Source organism: Pongo pygmaeus, chromosome X (genome assembly GCF_028885625.2).
Source record: "Pongo pygmaeus isolate AG05252 chromosome X, NHGRI_mPonPyg2-v2.0_pri, whole genome shotgun sequence".
Taxonomy (NCBI): Eukaryota; Metazoa; Chordata; class Mammalia; order Primates; family Hominidae; genus Pongo; species Pongo pygmaeus.
Window position 1 is genome coordinate 30,518,179 of NC_072396.2, and position 22,296 is coordinate 30,540,474.

General features: G+C 36.2%; 1 protein-coding gene across 1 annotated transcript in view; it reads left to right on the top strand.

Moving 5' to 3' along the window:
* IL1RAPL1 (interleukin 1 receptor accessory protein like 1) overlaps window positions 1-22,296 on the top strand; it is a 1,314,427-nt gene that overhangs the window by 1,264,573 nt on the left and 27,558 nt on the right. Inside the window, exons 7-8 of the mRNA XM_054471838.1 lie at window positions 10,508-10,640; window positions 13,023-13,168. Of these exons, the coding sequence (XP_054327813.1) occupies window positions 10,508-10,640; window positions 13,023-13,168 (279 nt within the window). The remainder of the gene's footprint in view (window positions 1-10,507; window positions 10,641-13,022; window positions 13,169-22,296) is intronic.

A 22,296-nucleotide genomic window follows, 5' to 3' on the forward strand; every position in this document is an offset into this window, starting at 1 on the left:
CCCAGCTACTCGGGAGGCTGAGACAGGAGAATGGCGTGAACCTGGGAGGCGGAGCTTGCAGTGAGCCCAGATCACACCACTGCACTCCAGCCTGGACGATAGAGCAAGACTCTGTCTCAAAAAAACAGTAAAAAAGCAAGAATCCAATAATCTGGAAGGGTGTGCCATAGACCAATGAGTAGTTTTCCAATGAAAGATATTTCTTTCTACATAACTTTGTAAAAATATATATATATATATATATATATTTGTAGCCTGGTTGGGTTGCCAGTGACCCAGTTTTATATCCTACTTTGTCTACACCAGCTACTTCTCTACCTACAACTGCCGTTATTGTGAACCCTCTTTCTTTTTCCTCCCTGTCCTTGCTTCCTGCTTACAGGACCTGCCCTAATATTTTTGAATTTTGTTGCTTTTCTGAGCCCCAGTTCCACTTTAAACAAATTCCAAGGTAAAAACAAATTGTTCTGGACAGTTAGCTGTAATCACTTGCATGAAAAATCACCTGAGGGTGCTTGTTAAAAATTCAAATCCCTGGAACTCCCCAGACTTGACTTGCTGAATCTAAATCTGGTGGGGGTTGGAGGTAAATTTTTTGACAATAAATTTGGAACTCACTGACTTAAGTAAAATAAGAAAAAAATGTAACATCTAAACCATATGACTCTAAGCTAAATGACATTGTAGAATATATGGGAGTATAAAATAAAAACTGATATGAAAGTTAGTGGAAATATGCAAGAAAAAGCAAAGTTAATGGTAGCATTAGTAATTGCTAGTAATAACTTTCCCTAAAGTTCCTATCACAATCTAGCACTAATTATTCTCAAGTTGAATATCCGGAATGTCAATCTATTAATTTTTTAATGTCCGTTCTATCTAGATGCTAAGTGAGTTTTAAAATTATTTTTCCTTTTTAATTGAAAGCATACCCAGACACACATTAAATAAACACAAAAAATAAAAATTCATAATCATTTTTTTCTTTGTATCACTTTCCATTCTGCTGAATTTTACTAATTAAATCTTTTAATCTTGAACTTTTTTGTTATTTCTAGACTTCAATTTTAAGAAATTATTTTTCCTCCACATATTTATAAAATATATACTTTCTCCTATATAGTATATTTGTTTCGTAGAAATATTTAACTCTAATAAATCCCACATTTATTTTTCTGTATTATATGAAACTAATCTGTTTTCAGAACATAATGCAGTTCTGATAACTCATTGCCTGGAGTTAAATCTGGTACCATATCTGAGCACTACAATTGATTTCAAAGAGTTGTATCACTGCCTGTGGGATAAACATGATGTTGTTTTTTTATAATTGTTTTAAAATATATTTTGCTCTTTGTTTAGACCAACAACGTAATGTCCAGATCTATCATCATTACACTTCTTTAGGATAGGTGTTGACAATATCCACCTACTTAAATTTCTAAATAAATATAGAATTATTTTGTTGAGCTCTACATCTTATTGGACTTTTATTAGCATTAGCATTACATCTAAAATGTAACTTGGGAATGGATTTGTTTCATTGTTTGTTTATTGCTAGTATAAATAGGATCTCTTCTATTTTCTAATTAGTAACTGTAGAAATCATGGATGATAATGATTTCTAAATATCATAGACCATAACTAACTACAGAGTTTCTTCTTAAGGCTGGCAAAACTATGATAAAAATCAGTGTCTCTTAGAGAATAAGATTAAAAAAATTTAAATCACATGAACTATAGCTAAACTATAAGTACATTAAATTGCTACAAATCATGTAGTTTTAAAAAAACCCTCAAATTTGCCAGATTTACAAACTTACCCCACTATGGAAAACTGGCTTTCTTCTGGATTGCCTTTGTCAATTATTTATTGCTGCAGGGTCGCAATAGGCTGAGGTAGATGCTCTTATGGAGCATCTAATATTTCATATTAGGCAGGTAGTGTTTCATTTTAAAATTTCAAGCCTTGTGCCTGTAATCACGGCTACTCAGGAGAGGGGAAGACCGCTTGAGCCCAGGAGTTCAAGACCAGGCTGGGTAACATAGCAAGACCCCATTTCAAAAATATATATATATAAGCAAACTTTTAATAATTTTAGAATGTATGCTCTTAAGACCCACATTCTCTCTTGGTTTTATTTTGCATATTCTCTTTTGAGTTTCTCAAGGGTATTTTTGTCTGGACCTAAAGTTCTATCCAAATATATTGAAAAAAATGGGTAGCCCCTCCTTTGAGAATTACCACATAGACTCCATTTGATCTACAGGATAGCGAGTCTTATTTTTTTTTTTACATGATTATATTTTGTTTAAAATAACTCGAACTATAGAGAATTTTATATTTTGGAATACCAATGCAAAAGAATGTTATATCAAAAGGACAAATTTTAAAATTTTGCTAGTAAGTGATTACAATATATGTCTTAGATTTGAACATTTAAAATAGCTCTTTAAAAAGTCAAAATATAGGGCTTTTTAATTGGTTAAGTATGCAATCAGGTTATCTTCAAACAATGTTTTTATTGAAATTGGTTCAATATATGAAGCCTTTATTTGGCAATTTTCATCTTTATGCACTTTCCAAATCTTAGCTAATGAATCTGCTTAACAATATTCCATTAAACAGTTGTACACATTTTATGTTCATACACTCCTATAAACTTTAATAATAATAATAATAATGCTTTTATCAGCTTTTTAAAACATCTCATTGCTTTGTTATGTCCTATTGCATTAGTAAAACTTCTAAAACATTATCTTATTAAAAGAATACTGGCCAGGTGCAGTGGCTCATGCCTGTAATCCCAGCACTTTGGGAGGCCAAGGTGGGAGGATTGCTTTAGCCCAGAAGTTTGAGACTAGCCTGGGCAACATAGGGAGACCCCGTCTCTATTTAAAAATAAAATAAAAAATTAGCTAGGCACACCAGCCTGGGTGACAAAGCTAGACCCTGTCTCAAAAAATTAGCCAGGCATGGTTACACATGCCTGGAGTTCCAGCTACCCGGGAGGATGAGGTGAGAGGATTGCTTGCGCTCGGGAGGTTGAAGCTGCAGTGAACCGTGATTGTTTCACTGTGCTCCAGCCTGAGCAACAGAGTGAGACCCTATCTCAAAACAAACAAACATACAAACAAAAAACTGAAAAGAATGCTAGTAGGCACATTTCTATATACCAACAACATCCAAGCTGAGTGCCAAATCAAGAATGCAATCCCATCCACAATAGCCACAAAAAATAAAATAAAATGCCTAGAAATACAGCTATCCAGGAGGGTGAAATATCTCTACAACAAAAATTACAAAACACTGCTGAAAGAAATCAGTGATGACACAAACAAATGGAAAAACATTCCATGCTCATAGATAAAAATAATCAATATTGTTAAAATGGCCATACTGCCCAAAACAATTTAAAGTTTCAGTGCTATTATTAAAAAGTCATAACAGATGCTGGCAAGGTTGTGAAGAAAAGGGAACACTTATATACTGCTGGTGGGAATGTAAATTAGTTCAGCCACTGTGGAAAGCAGTTTGATGATTTCTCAAAGAACTTAGAGTTACCATTGAACCCAGCATCCCATTATTGGGTATACACCCAAAGGAATATAAATTTTTTTTTTACCATAAAGACACATGCATGCATATGTTCATTGCAGCACTATTCACAATAGCAGACACGGAATCAACCTAGATGCGCATCAGTGGTGGACTAGATAGAGAAAATGTGGTTTATATACACCATGGAATACTATGCAGCCATCAAAAAGAATGATATCATGTCCTTTGCAGCAACATGGATGGAGCAAGAGACCATTATTGTAAATGAAGGGAGAGAAAACCAAATACCACATGTTCTCACTTATAAGTGGAAGCTAAACATTGGGTACACAATACAGGTATACTTGAGGGTGGAGGGTAGAGGATGAGAGGAGGCTGAGAATGGAAAAACTACCTACCAGATACCATGCTTATAACCTGGGTGATAAAATAATCTGCACACCAAACCCCTGTGACATATAATTTACCAATATAACAAACCTGCACATGTACCCCTGAAATGAAAGTAAAAATTTGAAAAAAAAAAAAATAATGCTTGTAGGCATATTTCTATTGAATTTAAAGGAGATGATACTGTGAGTCCCATTGTATATTCTTGTTTAACATATGTTTACTTTTAAATGTTTGGAATTAAATATTCTCAGTATTTCCTAATAAAGCAAACCTCCAATAATTTATTTAGTTCCTAAAACTTGCCAAGTAAAAATATAGTCTGATTTTATAATCATACATTTTATAAATCATTTTATAAATTCATCATAGTGTTTATAATGCAAAAGTAGGTAAATAAAAAGCATTTTAGATATAATGTTGACAATTACATGCTACGATCCAATGAGAAGCCTTTTTATCTTGATAATGTTTTCATAATTTTGAACAGTACTGGTGATTAGCAAAATAGCTATATTTAATAATAAAATTTTGGTTTAATATGAATGTTGGGGACCACAGAGAGATCCTACTTCACTCTCACTAGGATGGCTATAATCAAAGCGACAGATACTAAGAAGTGTTGACAAGCCTGTGGAGAAACTGGAACCCTCATACATTGCTGGCAGGAATGTAAAATGGCACAGCCACTTTGAAAACCAGTTTGTTATTTCTTCAAATATTTAAACATAAGATTCTCTTATGGCCTAGCAACATCACTCCTAGTTATATACCCAAGAAAAATGAAAACACATGTCCACACAAAAACTTAGCAGCAGTATTCACAACAGCCAAAAAGTGGAAACAACCCAAATGTTCATCAGCTGATGAATGGATAAACAAAATCAACATATGGGATATATTCAAACAATGGGATATTATTGATACATGCTATAACATGAATAAACCTTGAAAACATTAAACTAAGCAAAAGAAACCAGACATAAAAGGCAATAATATTGTATGACTCCATTTATACCAGATGTCCATAGAGACAGAAAGTAGAAGTAGATTCGTGGTTGCTAGGGGCTAAAATGGGGAGTGGCTGCCATTTGGTACAGGGTTCCTTTTTGGGGTGATAAAAGTGTCGTAAAATTGGTTGTGGTTCTGATTGTACAATTCTGTGCATATACAGAAAACCATGGAATTGTACAAATTCATGGTATGTGAATTGTATCTCAATAAAGCTATTAAAATATGCATACTATGTATGTAAAAAATAATTTTATAGACAGTAGCATCTGGTAAATGTTTAACACTTGGCTCTCTAAATGTAGTTCTGCCAAGAATACAGTTGATATTTTTGTTTACATTAGCTAATAAAACAATGGAGGTGCATATCAGAACTTTACTCACTCATCAGTGATGTAAATGAGTTCTTTGCTGAATCAAATTTTAGTAGGAGAATATTTTCTTGATGTTTGTGCTATTCCCAATATGGCAGCTATAGACACGACATACTTTTAATTTAACCTGCATTATTAACATTTTCCCTATCATGTTTTAAGTACAGTCAGTCAACAAAACAATAAATCATAGCCTGATTTGTAGCATTTGCCAGTGTATGGAGTAAATACTCCCCCTATAGTCTTTTTCAAGCTACCAACATAATGTCATTAAACATATAGTTGAGAAGAGATGTGCAGTAGTACACTATTGTATAGTATTTCCACCATACGGATACTATAGCTGTAAACAATCTCAAAAGATGAGTGAATGAATGGTAAAATGTAGCAAAATAATTTGGAAATTTTGAGTATCTATTATTTTTATTTTATTTCTATAATTTAATTTTCAATGACTGTGCTTAACAGCCTGCTCACAGAATTTCTGAAAATGTGGTAACTGACTTTTGCAAGCTGGTATGGAATAATACCACTGAAATAATACCTGAATGAGGAGGCTCTATACTTACAATGTGAAGCCTAGTTTACATGATAAATTTGGCCTGTGGAGACATGTAGACATGTAGCCTTTAATTAATGAAGCTTTAAAAAAAGGGAAACAAGGTAAAATGAAAGTTCAAAAGATATTAAGCAGGTTATTCATTAATTTGAGATTATGTATTGAGTTCTTAATATATTCAAGATGCTGTAATGGGTCCTGGTAATACGAAGGTAAATAAAGATATAATTTCTGCCTTTGGAGAATGCATAGTCAAATTGCTGGGCTAGATATGTGAGCAAAGCAGATATTGAAAGGACTATATTATGATAAAATAGAAATATGTTGCAAAGTCTATGGAGAAAGGAGAAGAGGAGGAGGAAGAAAAATTAAATGAGTATTTTTTGAAAGTGCAGGCCTGCATTTTGGAAGAAGTGTCATTTGGATTGGATTTAATGGATGAAGAGTGTATTAGGTGAAAATGAGAATTTAAAGCAAAGAGTATAGTCTTAAATAAAATCAAGAGACTATAAAATGGAATATGAATGGGTGACTCCCAAAATTCAGATGCTAAAAACCTGTTGTGTAACTGGCATATCCTAGTTCACTGGCCCAAGGTACAAACACAGTCCCATCATTTATTACTTTCATAACTACTATTTTTCCTTTTTAATCCTTATTTGCCCTTATTCGGTGGACATACATCACTTATTCCTAAGCTCCACCCTGCTCCATGAATTTCTATCAAGTCCTGGTTCTTATTCAGATTCAGAGTAAAGGATAATAGTCCTTCATTCCCACTTTCAAACACAAGGTAATACACAGTTGGGTTCCGACAGCACAGCTCTCTGACACAGGTGTGATTAATTACTTTTTCCCAATAAATAGTACCTGGTGAATCCAGCTTTACTCCACAACACTAAGGCTCCTGGTTAGAGACTCAGGTGTGAGCTTGACCTCACCTGGCCTGCTCTCAGAATTGACTCCATTGGACTCCTAGTGTCTAGGCTGTGAGCAGAGCAATGCATAAGAAGTGAAGTGGTAACTTTGCTTAGCCACACAAATTTGTACAATTAAGAGAAACCACTGAAAAGCCTCTTCGCAGAACAAAGCACTGCTCAGATTGACTTTCTGTTCTGCCTATATTGAGAAGCAACTGGCAGTTCCCAGATCTCTTTCTCTGTGTGGTTGAGACAGTGATATATACACACACACACACACACACATATATATATACACACACACACACATATGTATACATATATATATACGTATATATGTATATAGATATATACGTATATATGTATACATATATATATACATATATATAGAGAGAAAAATATATATATTTTCTGCCTTAACAGGATTCCTACTTAATGTCTGGTTTAAGAGGTTCCCTATTATCACACTGATAAAAAGCAGAGTGTTCTGTAGTTACTGCTACCACCTATGCTTTATCACTTTAAGAAATTATGTGGAAATAATCTGATCTTTGCAGTGCTTATTCCTTATGTGATCCCAGAGTATTGTAACGTTCTCAATCCTTGATTCTGTCTGATCCAATCTCAGGTTTGAAAATACAGTAAGATTGTTCTCTTTAGAATAGAGATGTGATTGCGCCAGTCTCCTATTTGAAATCTTCCCTCAACTTCCCATTGCCCTGAAATGGAAGTCTCAAATTTTCCACATGCCATACGTAGAACAGCGCTGCTCCTGCTCTTGCGTTATCAGGGTTCCATTCTTCCCCTAATCTTCCCTCTACTTGCCCCTCGTCTACACTTTAGCTTCAGCCCCTTCAAAATTATTTTATTTCCCCCAAAGCTCCCAGGCTTTTTCTCACTCATGCTCTTTCCTCTCTGTCCAGAGTGTTTTTCTATTCTTCTCTCCACCCTCTTCTATTCCTTCCTTGAATTTCACTGTCTGACCCACAGCAAGCCCATCTCAAGACTGGTTAGATTTCTCCTAGGTGTCCCCATAGCACTGTAGATACACTCAGTACTGGAGCGCCAGGCAGGGTGGGGTAGTCAAAGAACAGGTGAACCAAGATGGCTGAGAAAGCAAATTGCTTCTTACATGGGTGCAGGAGCCATTTTTTAGGTGTGGCAGCACAAGGTCTGCAGGTAAAAGAAATGAATTATAAAATTATGAAAAATAAAAGTGGATAAAAATGAATTTCACAGTTGATGTCGGAAAGAAAGGAGAGTGATGTGAGACAGTAATTCAGGTTCCAATGAGGAGGTCAATCGGCCTCTCTGCTAAGGAATGTCAGATTCCTTATTTATGATTTTTAAGGTCCCATATTTACTAAAATTGTAATGGAAAATTAGGCAATACCTGGAGATTTCTATGTATGAGTTCCAGGCATTAAGTCCCACCTAAAAACTTAAACTTGGTCTTCTAAAAGACAGATAGTATAAATTATTAATATAGACATTTTTAAAACTGTAATACATCTTGATTCCATTAGCATATAATGTTAATCATCATACTAGGTAGTATTTTGAGACTTATTATTGAATTCGTGACTACCTTGGCACTATAACAGATAGTCCTGGTACAAAACAAACAAACAAACAAACAAAAAAACAGTGCTCTTATAAAAATGTAAACACAAAGAATATTTGATTTGAAACTGTTCTGTAATGTTGGTTGACACTTGCCGTAGAAATCTGCAATTGATTTCCATTCAATGGAATTGACATTTATTCATTTTGTAATGTAAATATTCTCTAAAGGAGAGGGAATTTTATACTAAGATATTTCTGTACAAAGATTAATAATAAACCTCCTTGGAGCCTCAGTTTGCCTCTTAAAAGTTTGTAGATATTTTCTGGACTTGCCTTATCTGGTCATCAGTGATGACTATTACATAAAAAATCCGGCTGGGCGTGGTGGCTCACGCCTGTAATCCTAGCACTTTGGGAGGCCAAGGCGGGCAGATCACGAGGTCAGTAGTTCAAGACCAGCCTGGCCAACATGGTGAAACCCCGTCTCTACTAAAAATACAAAAATAAATTAGTCGGGCGTGGTGGCACGCGCCTGTAATTCCAGCTACTCCAGAGGCTGAGCAGGAGAATTGCTTAAACCCGGGAGGCAGAGGCTGCAGTGAGCCAAGATCGCATCACTGCATTTCAGCCTGGGCGGCAGAGGAAGACTCCATCTCCGGGTTTAGGGGCGGGGCAGGAATCCAAGTCTGTGAGGAATCTCTTAGAGAACATGCAGACATAAGCTAAAATAGAGAAGTCTATATCATGCCATATTAGAAATATTAGACGAGCAATAATTTTCATGAATTATTCTTAAACAGTGAACATAAGAGAATACGATTAATTTTATCCTATAAAAATTTTGTCATTGTGGAACAGAATTAAGTTACAGATACTCATGCCCTAGTCTGGAAAGATTACATGTAAGTGCATTCTGCTTTTCTCTGTGTTTATGCCGTAGAATCTCTCATAAGCAAAATTTCAAGAAATACACACTATCAACTCATAGCTTAGCCCTGAGGCTTCCAGTACTTAAGAAACCTCCTTCCTTGCTCCTTAGGATCGCAGAGTTCTCAGGGCCCACTGGTAATATTCTTAAGTATCTATGGCTACCACAAATTGAGAGTTTGCTTACTTCAAATGCCAGCAAAGGTGTTGCTTTTTCATTTTCAGCCCCTCACGTGGTGCCCATCCCTGAGAGTTCCTTTGCCCCAGTCCAGACTTACAAGACCCCATCTTATCCCTCAATTTCTGGTTCCATTTAGCGGTAGCAAGATCTTAAAACTAGTATCTACTGGAATATGTCAGTTCTGTAATGCTGACTGAAGCTTGAGTAAACCAGGTGCTTGTAAAGTGGCATGAAATATCCAGAAATAGACTTTACTTTCTACGGGCATTAAATTTACTTCCACCTTTTAGACAGAGACTTCAATTTACCTTATTAAATAACTGACCAATCTGTATTCACCACTAAAACATTCTAAGTAGCATATTGAAATAAACTAATCTTTACAGTAGTATAACTGATTTTACCTGTAATGAAAATCCCAAATATTTATTGTCATGATTTTTGTTTTTTAATGTGTTTTTCTACCTATGTGTTAGCTTCTTTAATTCAAATGTTATTCTCTATGAATTAAAAATATTTCAATAGCATTCTCTTAGGATCTTGCGCTTATGGTTCCTTTTTCTTTGCAGCCAAAGATTTTCTATTTCCCACATTCAAGACTGAGAAACACCTTCTATCTGCCCTATAAAATCTTATAATCAGCAACGTTATGTACCCTTTGATATCATGCTTCGAGAAGGGCATATCACCTCTGTGGTATCCTTCGCAATCATTCATGACCTCAATCTAATCATGAGAAAACATCAGGCATAACCGAATGGGAAAAATGTTCTATACAATAGCCGACCAGTCCTCTTGGAAATTTTACGAGTAACTCACATTCCATTAAACAAGCCATGTTGTCGAAAGCACACATTCTATCAATTTGACAAAGATTGAAAATCCCTGAAAAATTATTCTTTTAGGAAGATATTTTATTAAATCAATGAAAAGTGATCAAAATGTTACCTGTCAGTTTGCCTAAAATAAGTGTGAACAAATAGTTTTATAACACTTTTCCATCACTTCTCTCTGCAGGTGACTCTGCTAATCTAACCTGCAGAGCTTTCTTTGGGTACAGCGGAGATGTCAGTCCTTTAATTTACTGGATGAAAGGAGAAAAATTTATTGAAGATCTGGATGAAAATCGAGTTTGGGAAAGTGACATTAGGTAATTTTTTTTTCTTTTAACCTGTACAGTCAAGATTAACATTTACTCCATTAGTGAATAGAAAGTAAGCTGAAAGGATTTTTTTTGTTTTACTATTATCATAATAAAAATACTACAATATTTAATGATAAAGAAGCAAAACACTGGTAAGAGACTTACTATGAAATTGCAAAACATGAATGCCATTTGCAAAGAATTGAAGAAAAATAACGAAGACTGTTCATTAAGCCACATACTGAGTGTGGCTGGGGGTGGTGGCTCTCGCCTGTAATGCCAGCGCTTTGGAAGGGTCAGATTGGGCGGATTGCTTGAGGCCAAGAGTTTGAGACTAGCCTGGCCAACATGGAGAAATGTTGTCTCTGCTAAAAATACAAAAATTAGCCAGGCATGGTGGTGCGTGCCTATCGTCCCAGCTACTCGGGAGGCTGAGGCATGAGAATCACTTGAACCTGGGAGGCAGAGGCTGCAGTGAGCCAAGATTCTGCCACTGCACTCCAGCCTGAACAACAGAGTGAGACTCTGTCTCAAAAAATAAATAAATAAATAAATAAATAAAATATATATATATAGTGAGATCAAAATACCATAAAATATAGAAAATGTTAGTGTACTTTTTGTATATGAGACCTTTTTTAAAAAAAAAAAAAAAATGTTCTTTGGGAGGCCGAGGTGGGCGGATCACCTGAGGTCAGGAGTTTGAGACCAGCCTGGCCAACATGGTGAACCCCGTCTCTACTGAAAATACAAAATTAGCTGGGCATGGTGGCGGGCGCCTGTAGTCCCAGCTACTCGGGAGGCTGAGGCAGGAGAATCACCTGAACCTGGGAGGTGGAGGTTGCAGTGAGCCGAGATCGCACCATTGCACTGCAGCCTGGGCAACAAGAGCGAAACTCTTGTCTCAAAAAAAAAAAAAAAAAAAAAAAAAAAAAATTTCACAGGAAACATTAACAAGGTACAGGGACTCAAGCAAACACAATCTCTGTCATTTCCTGTTATGTATTTTTACATATTTGAGCCACCAAGTGGAATATACGCTTTTGATGGTAGTGATAAGGATACACAAAATGTTTTTATCACCTTTCTTAGTCTGACTTTAAGGTCGAAATATTTGTATAGCGGGAATGATAACATGAAAATATTTGAAGGCATAATGCCTAAGCCCCTTTTTTGTTCAATGTATTTACTTATTTATTCATTTAAGTATCAATTATAATTCATTCAATGCTGACTATAATTATGCTTTGGCATAGATACTTATTTTTAATCATAATGTAAATATGCAAGAACGTTAATAATAATAAGTAAGTTACAACCACATCACAATGATGATTACTTCTAAACATACTCCCATCTGAAGATTGCATCTTCTGGGTATATACAAACATTTTAATCATAGTCCCCCATTCTAAATGTCAAGACTTTTAAAACTTTATCCAAGGTAAAAGAGAAAATGATTTTCAATAGAAAACTAACATATGAAACTGTCACATAAGGTTATTTCTATTGGGACCTTCTTTCTGGCAACAAATACATGAGAATATTCTACTCTAGAATGCCCCAGTGGGATTCCAGAAGGCTAGATGGACAGTTGTCTAACATGTACTAAAACATTTCTCTGCCGTTTTTCGTATTTAAAACTTCACTCTTATCTTTTACCCATGGTCTGTGAAATGCTAAAATAAATGAAGGACGATTAACCTCCCAACTTTTACCCCCTCTGGCTTTGTGTGTGTTCAGGGAAGTTTCTAGAAAGGTAGTTTAATTCTGCATTTAAAAATGTTGAACAGAGATGACAACGAGGTTAGTGAGCATTTACCATTAATTTTAAATGTCAGAGTTAAATACTTTACCAGAACTTTTAGTCTACAGGTTTATAATTTCACATTTCTTCAAAAACAGGCAATTTGTTAGTATCATTAACAGAAGTCAGACTGAACATTTCAACTGAAATGTCAAAATAGCTCAGAAATTTTCTTTTCTTTTTTAAAAAATTAACCTGACATGTAATTAGGCCTTCAGCCTGAGACATTAGAATTTTTTATCTCAACTTACATAATATTTCTTCTTAAAGGGAAAGCAATTTGTAAACTTTTTCTTCAAGGTCTTTCTCACCTCTTTATGATGACAGTGTGATTGTCCTGCTAAGGGAGATAATTAACTGCAACTTCATTAGCATCTACAAAGACAGGCTTCCTCATTAGAAGTGAAGAAGAAAAGGGCATAATTTAATTAACATAGATAGCGTCAGTTCATAGCCAAATGTGAAGCACTGATTTTGTAGGTATTTTTACATCAGATTCGGATTCATCTACATTTCTTTCTTGTTTGTGTATGTGTCTGTTTGTGTGGATTTTTGTTTTGTTTTGTTGCTTTACATTTTAGAATTCTTAAGGAGCATCTCGGGGAACAGGAAGTTTCCATCTCATTAATTGTGGACTCTGTGGAAGAAGGTGACTTGGGAAATTACTCCTGTTATGTTGAAAATGGAAATGGACGTCGACACGCCAGTGTTCTCCTTCATAAACGAGGTGAGTGTAACCTTCTAAGCTTGAGTGGTCAACTGAATGTATGATGGGAGAAAAATCATTGGGAACCAAGAAACAAATTCAAATTCAATTTTGTTTTTCTCCACAAAGTTCTCCTAAATAAAATAATCATATTTGCATTAGAGCCATCAAGGCAAACAGCACAGTAGATGGGTGAGTAACTCAGTCTCTAAAATCAAATTTGGATTCCTTGCTCTTCTTTAATACCAATTGTATAACTTTGGGCAAAACATTTCACTTCTCTAAGCTTTAGTTTTCTGATAAATAGAATAGGGAAAATAATATTATCAGCTCTTCAGTATGTTGTAAGAATAAAATAAGACAAAAAAATGTGAAGGGCTTGACAGAGCCTATACAAGGAAAGTCGTTAAATGCTATTTATTATTATTAGAAATAGGTATTAGGGGCCGGGTGCAGTGGCTCACACCTGTAATCCCAGCACTGTGGGAGGCCAAGGCAGGTGGATCACTTGAGGTCAGGAGTTCAAGACCAGCCTGGCCAACATTGTGAAACCCTGTCTCTACTAAAAATACAAAAATTAGCTGGCGGTAGTGGTGCAAGTCTGTAATCCCAGCTATTTGGGAGGCTGAGGCAGGAGAATCACTTGAGCCTGGGAGGTGGAAGATGCAGTTAGCCGAGATCACGCCACTGCACTCCAGCCTGGGTGACAGAGTGAGAACCTGTCTCAAAAAAAAAAAAGAAAAGAAAAACAACTAAATGGTTTTAACTCAAAGATGGTATTTCTTATTGGAAGGTTGCTCCTTTAGTGTAAGAACTGTCTGGTGAATTCCCCACTGCAGTATTTTTTGACATGTTGTTTCTGCCTTGGATAACTTTCATTTGTACAATAGTCTCCAATGATGAACAATAATGCATTTTTAAGTAAGATAAGCTGTGGTTAAGTGCAATGTCTGTTGTGCTAACTCTGCCTCTACAGCACCCCATCACCTTTTGCATAGGGTTAAGTGCATTTAAATGTATATTGAATTGTTTGAAATAAGTGACAACTGTAAAATGTGAGCCATTCCTGTTAGTAAAATTGTTTATGTATATTACAAGAGAAAAATAATTTTTCTACATTATGCTAAGTTAAAACTTTCTACTCTTTGGAACAAGCACACTTGATGTTCTCTTACTCAGCAAATTTACAACGATTTTAATTTCAAAGCCCGTGTTTAATCTTAGACTCTTTGAGGTTTGAAAAGAAAGAGAACATTGAAGGCTGTTCCCCCTTCTTTATTGGGCAATAGATTCCCTTTGAATAATATTACTGAATGCTATTAAAATAGACACCTCTGTTGTCAAGGTGACTATGATACTAAAATAGTCTACTTTTTAGGGATGTGAGTCAAGGAGAAAGGTATGCAGCAGCTAACAATATGATTGTATCTTTCTATAGTTTAGTATATAGCCAATCAAGGAAGGGATTTTAGTAGAAATGTCATACATATACAAGGACAGAAGTAGCTTCTCATAGTTAAAAGCAACTTAAGTGTTGTGTAATTGAACTTCTTATCCTGCCATAACATCTTCTGAAGTGATCTATCAGCTTATACTGGATCACATTCCCTCTCAAGGAAGTCCATTTTATCTTTGGAAAAATCCATTAAAAAGCATTTCAGTTTCACTGTCTGTCTATCCATTGGCCCTAGTTCTGCACTTTTAATCACTCTTCCCCCCCAAGACAGCCCTTCAAATGTTTGATGACAGTCACCATGAGTCTCCGAACCTTTACTTCACTAGATTCAGCCTCTTTAGCTTCTTTTACTCATTCTTCATTTGTATTAGCGAAATACTTTCACCATTCTGGTCACTCTCTTGAATGTGCTTTAATTAAAGAGTTTGAATTATTCCTCAAAAATGGAGTTAGGGGAGAGAAGATATAGGGCACATAAAAATGTGTTGACTTGAACAACATATTTTGGGGGGGGCAAGGGAGGGGTGACAGTTAAGTAGGAATCAAAGGAGAAAGGGAGGAAAATGAATTATATCTAAGGATAAAGCTATTAAAGCTCTGTTTTTACAGAGAGGCACACAGCCAAGAAGGGGTCAAAAAACCTCCAGGCTATTTTTAGCATATGTAGCTTAAGGATAAGTTGTCCAAAGCTATGAAACCTTCCATTTCTAGAAAAATAAATGAAGAATGAAGAAAATTATTTGAAATTTTTTCCAGTAATATTTGATTTCCTAAACATGAAAAAAATGTGGTCAATGTTAGAGTATTCTTCAATACTTAAGTCTTTTAGTATGTTTTTCAAATATGCGTTTATACCAACAGCATTTTATTCTTAAGAAATAAAAGCATTAACAAGCCAAAAGGTCCTTCCAAGACATGTACTCCAAAAGTCCCTCTTAAAGTGAATGTATGCCTTCATTTTAAGGGAGCTGCAGCAAACGAGTCATCAATTCACAAAGACACCAATGGATGCAATTTCCTGCTTTTGAGGGACTCATGATTATGTGGAATGATCTATCCCACCCATCTTGGGGGGATAAAAAGGACTTTCGTTCACATATGACATGACCTGAACTTTACCAGCCCTGCAAGGTTCAGGAGAACAGCACACGGCATATATGAAAGTATAGGTTTGGGTCTTTGATCATTGAGTCTCTGAAAAGTCAAATGTTTGTCATGCTAGCAATGATGTAATTATCAGGTAGGTTGCTATATTACTCAGAATACTAAGGCTTAGATAAGGAACTGAAAGCTTTCACTATTAATTGTATTTTTCTGCCATTTACTCATAAATTCCTTAACTTATAAGCCTTCACAGTCTTCCCTTTTAAAACCTCCCTAGAGAGACATGTTCAAACATTTGCTGAATACTGATCTTGTATACCACAAGCTGTCATTGCTTCTGACAGGTGAACCTTCCAGGACATTCCTTTGCCAAAATTATCTAAGCAATTTTTCCTTCACTGTTACCTTTTGTTCAGTATCATTGACATAATAAAATGATTTCAGAGCCCTCCAATGGGTGGTATGGATTCTTTGAAACATTGCTTCCTTGTATCAAATGTGTCCTCCTTAATGCCAAGGGGATACTATAATAAATAATTCAGCTACACTTGAGCTAGGCTGTGTTCTGGGTCAGCCTTTTATCTGCATAAAAGAATCATAATTCCATGAAAGCCTGCAGAAAATCTACCAAGAAATTTGACCATAGAAAAATCTTGCTCGAGAATATCCAAAGTTGCCAATTCCTGCAGCCAGAAAAGGTATTAGGTTCATCAGAATCTCATCAGACATGCAATATAGATATATTTCACTTACTATACACAGCACTAGAATATGCAGCAAGAGAAAAACAGAGAATGAAAGGGCAAGGCCCGTGGGCCATATTGGTTTATGACTGCCCTGCTCCTTACTCTTCACTCCTGCCAGAAGCTTCTATTCAATCCTCTTTGCCAGACCCCGGCCTGGCAAGCTTGAGCATTAGGTCCTGGCTTCAAAAATAATCAAAGTGAAGCGCTGACAAGTTAGATACTGGGTTATTTCTTGTTCTTGCCCATACTTGATTGAATTCCACGTCTGAGTCTCTGAATCTTTTACCCAGATACACTTGCTACTGCCTGTCCAACACACACTGAACACTGACCTTCAGTTTTCCTCCAAAGCTCTGATCTGTCCTATTCTCTCCATTTTTTACATTTTCCATTTCTCTGACACAAACAATACTCCAGGTAGATACCTAGTACTATTGTGCTCTGACCTCAGGCCTAGACACTCTCGTACCCATCAAGCTGTCCCAGATTCCTTCTTCACTCTCTGTGCCTTCTGTCTGTACTCTCATTTTGAATGACCTCACAGTGTAGACATGTTTATTATCTTAATGGTTAAGAGCATGGACTTAGGAGTAAGGCTGGCTGTGTTCAAAACCCAACTCTGTTCTTACTAGCTGTGCTTTCTGGGGCAAATTACTTAATCACTTTGAGCCTCAAATTTCTCTTCTATAAAATGGGAATAAGACCTCTCACATAGAGCAGCTGTGAGGATTCAATGAACTCATATGTGTAAATACTTATCACAGTGTCTGACACATACTTAGCACCCAAAAAAATGTTAAGTTATGACAAGATTTCCTTGCTCTAACTATGTGATACTCTGGGTAATGAAGGATGCAGCAATTGCGTGTTCCATTAAAAATTCCCTGAATTCTAATTCATCTTTCATTAAAATCATCAGCTTTAGCTCCAGCAATTTTGTTCTGTCAATTCTGAATTTGACTTGATAATAGATACACTGTGGTTTGAATGTACTGTCCTAAAGGATAATTTTGTTTATTTATTCATGCATTTAGTGATGACTAAGAACCTACTATGTGCCTGGCATTTGTGCTGGCCAAAGTTACAGGCATGAAAATTAAAATTAAATGAACAGGAAATAAGGACCAATATAATTTGGAATGCCATCCACTACTTTTTAAATTACAATGATATTAAACATTCCTAATGTATGATTGTGCTTCCTGGTGAATCTTTCACTTTGAAACTGTCACATTGGGGATGTTCATTAGCAATCTTGCTCTGAAGGGTTATGTTTCCTTACATGGATTACAAAAATATGGCAATTCATTAATCACAATTTAGTTTGGGAACTGGCAAAGTATCTATCTGAGAGACTCAGCACTAGTTAATAATGATAAACATCTAGGTTTTCTTTATTTCCCATCTAACCCATTTTACTTCTTGTGGGCACTCTCTTTATCCCTTCAAAGAATGTAATCGATAGAAATTAGACCTGCTCAATAAACTCCCTAGACCTAAAAATATCTTTAGTAATGTAATTAAGTGCACATCATTTAGGATGCATTGCTTTAAAGCCAGATGAATTTAAACCCAGTGGATTCCTTTAACCCTTCTTGTAAGGAATCATCCTTGTAATATGTGCCCCATCCTTGTTGGTATTTGCCTAGTGAATTTATTTACTGAGAGATACAGTAAGGTCATAGAACGGTGCAAACTTCTTTTGGGGCTGGCCATGTGACGTCTTTGACCATTGATTTCAGAATATGTTAAAGCCAAACCTCGTTCAGAAATCAAAATCTCCTACCTCTCTTTATGGCAGCATTTCCCTAGAAAGACAATGACCCATTAAAAGCTGAGCTGATGTCGATGAAATGGATACTTTTACTGAGTCTTAGCTTATGCAGTGCCAAAATATTAAGGAATTTTAGTAATGTTGCTGCAGCATCTCCAAATAAAAGCCAACAAGTTTAACAAATTCTCTCCTTGGATAAGATTTGACATTTTATAGTCAAAATTTTCTTCTGTCCTGTAACTTTTTTTTGTTTTGTTTTTTGTTGTTGGTTTTTTTTTTTTGCATTGGGGGGGCTTCTCTGCTCATTTGTGTAAGACATCTAATAGCACAAATTATCCAATACTAATGACTTTGTACCTCTGCACTTCTTTTATTATTTATGTTTATTTTTACGGACAAGGCCTCACTCTATTGCCCAGGCTAGAGTGCAGTGCATCATCATGGCTTACTGCAACCTCGAATTCCTGGGTTCAAGCAATCCTCTGGCCTCAGCCTCCCTTGTGGCTAGGACTACAGGTGCCTGCCACTACATCTGGCTATTTAAAAAAAAAAAAAAAATTGTAGAGACAGGGTCTCCCTATGTTTCCCAGGCTGGTCTTGAACTCCTGGGCTTCAGCGATCCTCCTGTCTCAGTCTCCCAAAGTGGTGGGATTACAGGCATGAGCCACTGTGCCCAACTCCCTGTGTGCTTCTTGATACAGATATTTCAACAAGGCTATTGATTGCCACCAAAGTTGCAGACATGACTATTAACCACTTGAGCTATTTCCTTAGACTTAGAATATATTATTTAAATGAGATTAATCCCAAGTTATTGTTTTTCCTCAACTGTGAAATGTTTTGAAGGCTCTTTTTTTTTGTTTTTTTGAGACGGAGTCTCGCTCTGTTGCACAGGCTGGAGTGCAGTGGTGTGATCTCAGCTCACTGCAACCTCCGCCTCCTGGGTTCAAGCAATTCTATTGAAGGCCTTTTGATCCTAGTTTTTGCTAATCAGTTTTAATATGGAGGTATGTCATGTAACATTGTTTGGCCTCTTAGCCATTTTGGTCACACAGTTTTCTTCTCTGTGAATGAGAATAACCAAGTAGCATCATTGTTAGAAAAGAAAAGGACCATTGTCTGCTGATGATTAACTTTTTTCTCAATTAATAAATGACAAGAGGGTGATCCTGGTCAAAACCAATGTCGAGGGCCAAGAATAATAAACTCTTTAGTCTTTAATTATTCCTGTTGATCATTCATGTGGGCCAAAGCTCTTAAATATTTAATTATACATGGTTATAGTCACTGGAAGTCCTTTTTTGCTTTATTGAGTTTTACACTTGTTTTCTTAACTAAATGTTCAATTCTTGATACAGATCTTTAACTTGTATTTCTCTCTTACATGCTTCAAAGTACCAAACCCACTTAGTAAATGTGATGAATGGGCTGATTAAATATATTCTGAGTGATCTAAACTTTGTCTATAGCAGGATTTCTCAATCTTGTCACTACTGACATTTTGGGCTTGATAATTCTTTGTTGTTGTGGGGGCTGTCCTGTGCATTGTAGACCATTTAGCAGTACTCCTAGCCTCTGCCCACTACATGTCAATACAACCTTCCTCAGTTATGAAAATCAAAAATGTCTCCAGACATTGCCAGATGTCCCCAGGGGTCAAAATTGCTCCTGGTGACAACCACTGCGCTGCAGTATAGATATAAAAAACTCAGTCTTCCTGGAAATGATTTCAACACTTAAGCTGCTCAATGTAGGGAAATTCAAAATAGAAGGACAAGTATTTTAATCTTGAAAACCTTCCAAGATTATACCAAATGTGACTAGAAGGTCAACAGAATGGCTGTTCTTACACCATAGGAATTGACAAAAGTTAGGTTTCTTGTATTTCCACACTTAGAGAGTCAGCTAAAAGCCCCTAGACCAGTGCTTCACAAACTTTACAGTATGCACAAATCACCTGGGAACTTTGTTAAAAAGCAATTCATTAGCCTGGGGTAGGACTCAGGATTAGAATTTCAATCAAGTTCCTTATTGGCGTTGCCACTATTGGTCTGTGGACCGCAGCTGGCGTACCAAAGCCCTTGCCTAGACAATAGATCTTTCTAATTAGCGTGGTAGCCTCTAATAGGTAAAGAGAAACTAGTTATGTTGAGCTCACTGTTTCCATGAGAAAGGAACCAAAGCTGAGTAGAGCCAGTCAGTGGGACTATTTTTAATTAATTGCCTCATTCTTTTTACATGGTCAACACCTTTGAACCTATTTGAACGGTGGTTCATTGCCCTCACACTCTACTCTTAATGAGGTTACTTGTTTCACCTATTCAATGAATTGTGCTATATAACATATTTGCTACTCAGAGAGATGTCTGAGAGGGCATTTTCTTCAAGTATTCAAATAATTAACCTCTTAAATGAAGAGGGCCCTCACTGTTGGACCCATTTCCTATGTATCTCATTTTTTAAACAGGAAATAAACTTAGGAATGTCTCAACGACATATATATGGATATACACATATGTTTTAGCCTATGCAAATAGGTTGAATCTCAGCCTGTCAAATAACATATGGAGGAACACGATGTATGGTGAACATGAAATACTACTGATTTTCTGTTTTGAACACTTACTTGTATTCAGCTAACTCTCAATTAAGTGTGGTAAGAAAGGATGGAGATGGTATGGAAATTGAACTGCCACATATTATTGGTCAATGATATGCCTCAAAAACGGGAGGGAGGGAGGGAGGGAGGAAAAAAGAAGGGAGGGAGGGAGGGAAAGGGAGGGAGGGAGGGAGGGAAGGGAAGGGAAGGGAAGGGAAAGGAAGGGAGGGAAGGAAGGAAGGAGAGGAAAGAAGGAAAGACCACAGCAACACAGACTGGTTAAAACCATCTCTCCGAGTTCAAAAGTTTAATTCATTTTAAAAGGCATCTGTGTAGCATCTAACAGAGGCTATAAAACACAAGTATTTTTACAGCTGAAGCAACTAAACTAGTGTGTGTATAGTCAACAGTACACAATGTATTTGAATACTGCCAATTTTTATGTGACCACTGAGCTGCCAGTGGCAGCAGTCTACTGGTGAGGGCAGAAGGAATCCACTGGAACTCGTATCGATGTATTGGAAAATGATAAACAGGCAGTGCAGAAAAAATAATTAAGTTTAAAACATGTGCAGGAAGCCCACAGAAATTAATCTAGCACACAGCAAAATTCCACTTGTGTGATCAGAGAGCCCAAACAAGATAGTATATTCCTAGCCACCACCTACCAACAACCAACCACTCACTCCTCCTCCTCAGAACCACCTTCGTATTTTCATTATTTCTGGGTCAAAACAACCTGTTGATTGACAGTGCTTTCATAATCCCACTACAAATCTCACTTCACTGCAGGCTGCTTAAAAGAGATAATTCATATAATGCTGTTGTTTGAAAAAGCGACAAATCATTCTAATTCAACAAATATGTATTGAGTGCCAGCTATGGGCAAAGCACTGGGTTAGGCATACTTACTAGTCGACTCACTGCTGCCAGAAGGATATCTACCAACATCCTGGAGCATTAAAACAGCATTTTTGGGGAAAGGGAGATAGCTGTGCATTTTTATGTTGCAAATTCCTGCATTTGGTAGAGAAATGGCACAACTGGGTCATAAAATGCAAGGTATAACTTTTAATAAGCAGTTCCTCTATGTTGAACTTTGACAACCAGGTCAGTAAAGTGAGAAATTAGACATGACGCATAAAAAAATGCTAACTACTACCTCGGGTCATATAGTAGGGAAAAAACGTGTTGATTTCCAATAAATTACCATGGTAACTTGTATAGATTTTAGTGTTGAGAATTACATTTGCCATCTGTGGGAAATATATTATCTTTTTGTATCTAATTTTAGGGCACGTGTTCTATTTTTAGCATGTGTTCTATGAAAAATAATAAATTGGGAGGCAAATTTGGATAAATTAAAAGTGGATATTTAAATGCTATAAAAATAGAATTTATTTTTAATTCAAAAAGAAAATCCAGTAGTACATTTAGGAAGGCACACAAAGGTCGTTTTTAAAACCACCT